General features: G+C 40.1%; 1 protein-coding gene across 3 annotated transcripts in view; it reads left to right on the forward strand.

Annotated features, from left to right (window-relative positions):
• LOC125075096 (scavenger receptor class B member 1) overlaps positions 1-8,832 on the forward strand; it is a 99,372-nt gene extending 90,540 nt beyond the window's left edge. For 2 of the 3 annotated variants that reach the window (XM_047686704.1, XM_047686705.1), the window contains 7 exons: positions 2,519-2,725; positions 4,043-4,269; positions 6,798-6,955; positions 7,507-7,628; positions 7,705-7,830; positions 7,909-8,051; positions 8,131-8,814. In XM_047686704.1, coding sequence (XP_047542660.1) covers positions 2,519-2,725; positions 4,043-4,269; positions 6,798-6,955; positions 7,507-7,628; positions 7,705-7,830; positions 7,909-8,051; positions 8,131-8,242 — 1,095 coding nt within the window. In that variant the 3' untranslated portion in view covers positions 8,243-8,814. The other variant, XR_007120180.1, reaches the window with a different exon arrangement.
• Positions 8,833-9,337: the final 505 nt, after the last annotated feature.

Here is a 9,337-nt window from a genome sequence, read left to right on the forward strand (position 1 = left end):
CAAGTTCATGTAAAATGCTATTAAATCTACATACCTATGTGTTGTATGAAAATTAACGAAATCGAACTCCAAGCTTCTTAAATGGAGAGGAGGTTTGAGCCCAGCAGTGGGACATATACAGACTGTTTATTATTATTTCAAACCCAAACACAAATACCTTTATCCAATATAGAAGCATTACACTTACTTATTGATAGACAAATTAAACACTACCACTGGTTCGGAAAAGAAAACACCTGGGATGCGCCGATGACCAACATTTAGGATAGCCTAGCACAGTCCAGGGTTGGACATAGGCCTGTTCCAAGATGCACCTAATCTCCCGACAATCCTTAATCAAATCGATAACAATTATCCTCAAAAAATTCAAAACCATGGCTACCCTATAAAATTTCTTTACCTAGCACATACGTGATCAAGGACCTAATCACGCTTAGTGCAATGAACTTAGCAATGTCGCGCCAAAAACAATTCTATAACAACACAAGTAAGACTTATTATCGCAAGTATAAATTATACATTCATTATAAATAATAAGACACAAATTACAAGGTGAAATAAATAGTATTATTAATGAAATAGAGTCGATAGTCCTTTGTGTGGTTAAATATTTAGATTTGCCTTCGCAGAACGCGATTTAAGTTCGTATGCGTAAGGTTGATTTTGGTTTGTACGCATATAATTATATATGGTTGTATAATTCTTCGAGTAGAATGTTTGTAATGATCAAATGTTTCTCAATATTGTTTGTGAAGTTTATTTCATTAGAGGTTACCTAAATGTATGCTGACTAAACACACTATGACATACTTAATATATAAAAAATATATGCTAACATTTGGATATAAGGAGGGCTATGTTATAAGGCCTAAATAGATCGATGGTCTAAGCCGTGTACGTGATGGTTAGTTGTCACCAATACTCATAAATGTTGATGCTTTAAGCATATGGCCATTTTTTACATCGCCACAAACTTTGGGAATCAAAAATGTATGTCCCTTGTGCGGTGTGCTTGTGCTGTTAGTGCTGACTGGTATCCCACCGTCCCATTAAATTGTGAGAAGAAGGGGTTAGAGCAGTTAGCTAGACTCCTCACCCTCACAGTAAGCTAGACCCTCATAAGGGCCACCATGCAAAAAAACGGTCAGGACATATCATATATTTAAAACGTATATTAAAAACGTATTAATTGACTTTTCTTATTTAATTGGTGGTAAAGTATAGCTACATATTTACGTTCTGAGCTGGTGGTAGGTTTACATATTTAATCTAGTTCAATTACAATTTAAAAGTGCTTAAAAAGCCTTCATACTTGGAGCTAAAGAAAAGTATTTATTTACATAAGAATTATTACCATTAAGTCCTTGACTCTATACAAATAACAATTAAAAATGAATCATGTTCGCGTGCAACGGTGGCAAGAATGCTAGCAGCATTTCCCCGTTGAATTGCAATTCCGATCTTCTGCGCAAAAAACGAACCAGCCCTCCTGTCACCAGCGGAGGCAATAAAGCGAGATGTTATACTTTTAATGAAGGTTTTTGCACTACTACTTCTAGTGTTCCAACAGCAATCGATAAAAACATCATTTGGAATAAGAAGATATCTAAATAAACTTGAAAAAAAGTATATTTTAACTGTTTTTTTTTACTCATGGCAAATAAGACATGTTTCCTCTCATGTGACATTCTAAACAGGTTTCAACTCAAACTTGTTAATTACATTGTGTATAATAAATCTTGACCTTTAATTAACGTATTTTTTTCTTGAAATAAGAAATAATTCCAGAGAGTTCGGCACGTTTGTTATTCGTGATAGTACACAATTTAATTTGATTTTGAGATAACGTTACGCTGCATATCATAAGGATCTAAAACAAATAACAAGAGCCGATTCCTTTTTTTATAACAGCGTTAATGTGCCTCCTGATGGTAAGTGTCACCACTGCTCATAGACATCGGTTTAGGAATTTAAATCATTCCTTACGTCGCCGATAATTTCGCGTTAATTCGATGTCAAATGTTGTTTATTTTAGCTTTTGTCCTCTTGTAGTTTGATTAGGCTATAGTGTTTAGAGCTGAGATTGTTCCGTACTTCCACAACGTGGGTTTAGAGTGCGAGGGTCAAATCTATGCAAAATTTCGTGTGCTTAATACTTCTTTATGCCTGAGTGTTAAATTTTACTTACGCTTGTTAAAGGTCCTTTGTTAAAGGTTGCCTGAAAGAGTCTGCCTACTTACAAACCATTACCTGAATATATTCGAGTGTAATTAACTTTCCCGTTTATGATTTTTTTATGTGTGCACTGGACTTTTTTCGTTCTTTTTTCATATTCATTTCGTACTCGACGCAGGAAAAGATCTAGGAAGTAAACTATGTTGGTTTAATTTCTGCTACATTTGAATAAACCTGTCCTATGGGTGCGGAGGCTTTCGCCTTGCAGTGTTACCACAGAGGGACAGATGCCACATGTGGTGCTTTTATTATAATAATAGTGATGTGATGTGTTTGTCAACAGAGCGCAACCTCCCAATCCAAAAACGCGGCACGTTTCCTCCGCCTCGCGATGGCCTCCATCATGGACATCCTCAAGATCAAACCGTTCGTCGAGGTGTCGGTCGGACAACTGCTCTGGGGGTACGAGGACCCGCTCCTGAAGCTGGCTAAGGATGTCGTACCGAAGGAACAGAAGTTGCCATACGAGGAGTTCGGTCTCTTCTACGGGGTAAGTTTATTTACTTAGTTATTTAGAACATCCTACAGAACTAACAACAAACAAAAATGAACATTTCATCCGCACCTTGATGTATTAAAATCCACAACAGCGAAATTTGTAATGGCTTACAGTTTCTGCCTGCCTCGACAACTCTGTGGAACCAGCTTTATACGCTATGTGTAGCATTTTTCCCAAACTGAAGCGTCTTGGGAACATTCAAGAAGTTTCCGAGATTAGTGGTGCATTGGTGATGTAAGGATTTTTTTACGCCGTAAGAGTCTACGGTCCTTGATTACCCCTCATCATCAAATGGCCCAATTGCCTGTCCGCCTACCTATGCCATGAAAGAATATAAGCGGGTGGCGACTTTAGGTTATAACATAAATATATAGACGAAGGTATAACGTTTGTGATAACCAGTTTTGAATCCGCTCTATTCGCAAGTCCGTTACTGTTTTTAGTCGACGGAACCGTTACTTTAATTCGTTAATATATCCGGTTTAATGTGTTATATTTTTAGATCACAACCAATCTTCTACATAAAATATACAATGACATCTTAATAACAATATCATGGCTCCATACTCCAGCAAACTCTAGATATTTCGATGTCATACAGTCATTTGTGTTCATTGACCATACCATTTATAACCAAATCACAAAAATCTGGTTAATTTATTAACATTCATATTTGTTTAACAATATGACATTAGTGTTTTTGTCATTATCCTGAGTCCATTTCAATGCTCAGACTAAGCGCGACCCTAAGCTCCTCCTCCTATCTCCTGTGAGTTGGCCATAACGTGTGCTTTGTATTATGGCGTCGGCGTTTAAGCATTGTCGACTGACTATCTTCTAGTAGCTGACGCCCGGCATGCGTTGTGTTGTGCATCTTGAACAGGGCCGGAAATAGGGGAGGGAAATCGGATCAAGTGATTTGCAGCTTCCAGAAGAGATATCAACGAGTTAGCAATTTTTAAAGTGATTGCTACTAAGAGTAAATAAATTATTGACTAACCCGACTTACAGAAAGGAAATGTTCAAATTAATTCATAAACTAAGTGATACGAATCGTACTAATATATTCTTGCTCGAGTCTTTATCAATTGCAATGACGATTCGTTATACGGTATAGAAGTTGATTTCCTGCAGCGCCATCTATCGGCGAGTTACAACCATGTGGATCCGATAAAAACTTACCCTTGAATAAGTACACACTTGTTAACTCATTTATTAATTACAAGCAAATATAGCAACATTAATTTTTATGTATAACATGAAAATATTAGTGAATGTCTTTCTAAATATTCATGTGTATCTTTCCAGAAAAACGGCACCTCTCCCGATGAGGTGACCATGTTCAGTGGCGCATCAGACATCACCAAGTACGGTATCTTCGAGCGGTACAACTACAGAGAGCGTCTTCCTCACTGGACCACCGACGAGTGCAACAGCATCTCCGGCTCCGACGGTTCCATCTTCCCTCCTCACATCACTAGGAACGACAGTCTGGCGGTTTACGATAAGGACCTCTGCAGACTTTTACCTCTCAGGTAATAAATATAAATATAATAAATACTGGACAACATCACATACATTACTCTGATCCCAATGTAAGTAGCTAAAGCATTTGTGTAATGGAAAATCAGAAGTAACGACTGTACCACAAACACTCTGGGTGTTCCTCAAAGGGAGAGACGGCCTTAGCCCAGCAGTGGGAAATTCACAGGCTGATAATGTTTGAATAAATAAAGAACTTTAAAAAGTCTCGTCGAGTCATCGAAGTCGCGAAATGCAATCAATAACAAATCTTCGGTCCGCGGAAAGCTATTCGATACATCAACAACGGGGATACGAACTCGTGTTTACAAAATCAAATCAAACAATGGCCGTTCCGTTAACAGTCCGATCAGCGGTTCGCATCGACAAACAATTCTGTTTGTTATATATGTAACACCGTAAACATTCGCACTAGAAATTATATACTTAATATGTATTGAACTTACACAATTGAACGCAATCAAAATCAAAATCTACTTTATTCAAGTAGGCTTTTACAAGCAATTTTGAATCGTCATTTAACAAACTATTTAAAGTAAAGCTACCACCGGCTCGGAATGTAGATTCTACCGAGAAGAACCAGCAAGAAACTCAGTAGTTAATCTTTTTCAACGTCTAAAAATAATGAGCGGTGTATAGCCAAGCCCACGTGTCCATGGCGACAGTCTTTTTAGGTAGACGAGGCGCCTTTCATAATCGTTAAAAGTTTTTCTTACTTTTTAATTTTCTAATCCAAAAACAATCCTATTATTAGCTTCCCCGTATTGTTCATAATAATTAACCATAGTATTCATGTTTTTCCTAACATTTAAGTTACGCCACCGAGGATGAGAGTGAGGGTAGTTAACTGCCTCGCTGATCAAGTGATTAGCTCCTAAGGGTTCAGACCCAAGTTTAGGCCCGGAAGTTAAATCGCTGATTAAGACAATTTCAATAGCAGTCCGTTGTAAGACAGCTAGCAACTGTTAAAACGCAATGAATCTGTTTAAACTACTTATTGGTATGTGAAAACAAGCATTGGAGAAGCGGTAGCATGAAGTTAGCCTAACTCTGGGACCTTTACAAGCTGTAACTTTAAAGGATTTAAACTTAAAACATCAAATCAATTAACACTTTAACTGTATTATATTTAAACTTAACAAAAGCAAATGAGATTTCTTTCTTTAAAATGAAAACAAGCAAGTGAGATTTTGTTTCGAGCATGCTTATTGACGTCACCGAGCCTTCGAGAACGAGGTATAATTTCTAGAATCGTTTTTGTTACATAATCTCGTTGACTTAGCCTTTTATATCTTAGTTTTTTAGGTTAATATATAACATCGTTATATCTCTAACGATATAATAATGACATAGCAGTTATAAACACGTTACGAAATTTCTGATCCTAATGTCGGGATAACAAGATCGTTTAATGAGTTTTCGTATTCATTATGTCCAGTGTTTGTGTTCTGAGGATGTTTGGTTGTGGAGGTGAACTCGCAGGGAGTTCAATTTGCCTTATGTACTGGATGGTGCGGCTCTGTGCAAGCCATCTGGTGTAACGACAGACACAAAGGGCCAATACATAGATGAAAATTAGAACAGTATTAGATGTAGTTATTTATATTATTGTAGCATTAGCATTAGCAGCCCGTAAATGTCCCACTGCTGGGATAAAGGCCTCCTCTCCCTTTGAGGTGAAGGTTTGGAGCATATTCCACCACGCTGCTCCAATGCGGGTTGGCGGAATACACATGTGGCAGAATTTCTTTGAAATTAGACACATGCAGGTTTCCTCACGATGTTTTCCTTCACCGCCGAGCACGAGATGAATTATAAACACAAATTAAGCACATGAAATTTCAGTGGTGCCTGCCTGGTTTGAACCCGAAATCATCGGTTAAGATGCACGCGTTCTAACCACTGGGCCATCATATTATTGTAGATGTGTGTATATATAATGATATGAGCGAAATGAAACAAAAGAAATTTGAGTATGACGGATACGAACGTGTGTCGGGATGAAAATGTGTCCGGCAGATGCGGAACATTGAAATTGATGATTATTGGAATATTTTTTTATTCAAGAAAGCCAATGAGTACATATGGAGTAACATTAATGGAACATCTTTTAACATTAATGGTTCTTGGTGGTAGGGCTCTGTGCAAGCCCGTCTGGGTAGGTACCACCCACTTATCAGATATTCTGTCGCCAAGCAGTACTTAATATTGTTGTTCCGGTTTGAAGGGTGAATGAGCCATGTCTGTGGGCGGTGGTGACCACTTAACATCAGGTGGCCCATTTGCCGGTCCGCCTATCTGTTACATAACAAAACATCCATTGTTGGATATACATTCAATTTATTTTTCTTATTATTTTAATGTATATTTATCATCGAAATACAAAGTACAAAAGAGCCAGAAAACGGCGGCGGAGAGGGGGCATGACGACATACGGGGGTGTCATGCACACGTATCGGTCTCACCCACGAGGCGCTAATAGATGTTTCACATCAGAAATGATAATAAAAAATGTTCTCAGATATCTGAAGGACGTGGAGTCGGCGGCGGGCGTGCAGGGCTTCAGGTTCACTCCGCCCGAGGACGTGTTCGCTAACGACGAACACAACAAGTGCTTCTGCCCCGCGGGCCCGCCGTGCGCGCCCAACGGACTCTTCAACGTGTCCCTGTGTCAATACGGTAAGTGGTGTTTATATAAGTGACCACTTTTTTTAATGGCGGAACAATATTTCAGCTCTATCAACATTTGAAGTTAGCTTTAAATTTCACTTAAGCCAAACAATGTTCATTTTTTATTTTTAGTATTTAGAACTAAGTTATTTTCATATACCAAATATACAATTAAATCGAAACAAGCCCTTTTCAACTGTCATTTTACAGAACAGTATTAAAAGTAAAGCTAGCACCGGTTCGGAATGTTGATTTTACCAAGAAGAACCGACAAGAAATTACATAAATAGTTACTCTTTTTCAATATATCATTAACATAAAAATAGTGGTCACTTATATCTGCCAAAAATAAAAAGAGACCAAAAACGAACCTTGTGGAATACTTTTTCCAAGTACAGATCCCGAAGATTTTATTCCATAAAAACTCGTTAAAAACTTGCATTTAAAAATGGTCAATACAATATATCATAATGAATAGAGCAACGAACCCGACTCCAAACGCCTAAACCAAAATTAATATCTAGGGCGCCTCATACATGCGATCTGTACTCTATTCACAGACTCCCCCATAATGCTCTCGTTCCCCCACTTCTACCTCGCCGACCCTCGCCTGCGAGACGCGGTGGAGGGCGTCTCCCCGCCGGACCCGGAGGCGCACCGCCTGTACATCGACGTCCAGCCCGTGAGTACCGGCGACACGCGAGGCGACACGCGCCCCCCCGTGAGGCGAGACTAACCCCGCCCCCCTCGGTCGGCAGGAGATGGGCACGGCGCTGCGGGCCCGCGCGCGCATCCAGATCAACCTGGCCGTGTCGCAGGTCGTCGACATCAAGCAGGTCGCCAACTTCCCCGACATCGTGTTCCCCATCCTGTGGTTCGAGGAGGTCAGTACGGGCCGCGGCCGCGTCAGTGACGTCACGCGCGCCGCCCGTGACGTCACTGACGCTCGCGCGCGTTCGCAGGGCATCGACGAGCTGCCCGAGGCGGTGTCGTCCATGCTGCGGCTGGCGACGGCGCTGCCGCCCGTGGCGCGCGCGGCGCTGGGCTGGGGGCTGTCGGCGCTCGGCCTGCTGCTCATCCTGCTGGCCGTCACCTGCCTCATACGGTCAGCCTCGCGCGCTTCCTACTGCGGACACTCTAGTGGGGCTCTCGATGGACTCGTTTCAACTCTTTTTCTGTGTCAGGTCGTCCCACCGGCAGAGCACCCTGAGACTGGAGGGTCACGCGGTCGCCAAGCCGCCCCCGGCGAAGACCCCGAGCAAGGAGAACGGATACGAGTTGAACAACCGGAGATAACGTGTGAGGAGCCGCACGTCGGACGCGCTCGTGTGGAACTGTTTTGCCGACGCTACTTCTCCCGTTCAATAGAAACCTTCCACGAGTGAATGGCGAAACTCTAAAGCTACAAAACAGTTACGCACCACATCGCAGCGTAAAGAATATAGATTAAAAAGATTTATATCAAATTCTATGTATAAAAATACTACCGTTAATTGTGACACGAACGACTTCTTCTTAAATAGGATTCTAAAATTGAATGCGATTGAAAATCGGCGGGAAAAATGACATTTTATTTTCTTTTAGCATTTTTACTCGTTAAGGAACCACCTTTTAATATAAATATCATTAGCTTTTTGTTTAAGTTATCTTCCGACGAATGTGATAATTCAAATTTAAGATTCGAACAAATTATTAATTTTTTTTGTAGTTTTAAAATTGACATTCGGAAAATTATGACTGTATTTTTAATCTGTAAATATTTTTATCTTCGATCGGGCTTCGGGTTGCCATTATGAAAAATCTCTTCGGTTTTAAGGCAGGTAGCACGTGGACATCCGGAGCGGAACGCGTCATCTACACGCTTTGGTTGTAGAGGAGATCGGAAGCAAAAATATATCTCCGAATAGATGAGCGCCTTTAGACAATAATATTACGAATGCGATATGGCATTTCTATCTATAAAAAAATAACTACATCAGCAACGAATATTCGTTTACTATTCGATAGCCAGTGTTTTTATTTAGTATGCGGCCAAATACCGTAAAGTTTACGTTGAAATTCAATTAGAAAAAAAAATAGTGTCAATCACCCGGCAAACTTTAATGCGAATTAAACATTAACAAAATCCCCCAATTCGAATATCCGTTGCAAGTGATGTAGACATATAGTCCTTCCGAGCAGTCTCGATAGTGCAGTCAGTGCTGCCGGTGGCGCGTTCGGCCCCGCGTCGCTGTGACATATTAACGTACCGATAGACTAGTCTGTGTCCGTCCTTAGGTTAAGGTATACTTTATTTTTTTTACCATTTAACTTTTTTTTATCTTAAACCTCTCGAGGTATGGTGTTAAAATATTATTAGTCATATTTAAAATGATTTTATTTCTTCGTTAT

Source organism: Vanessa atalanta, chromosome 29 (assembly GCF_905147765.1).
Source record: "Vanessa atalanta chromosome 29, ilVanAtal1.2, whole genome shotgun sequence".
Lineage (NCBI taxonomy): Eukaryota > Metazoa > Arthropoda > Insecta > Lepidoptera > Nymphalidae > Vanessa > Vanessa atalanta.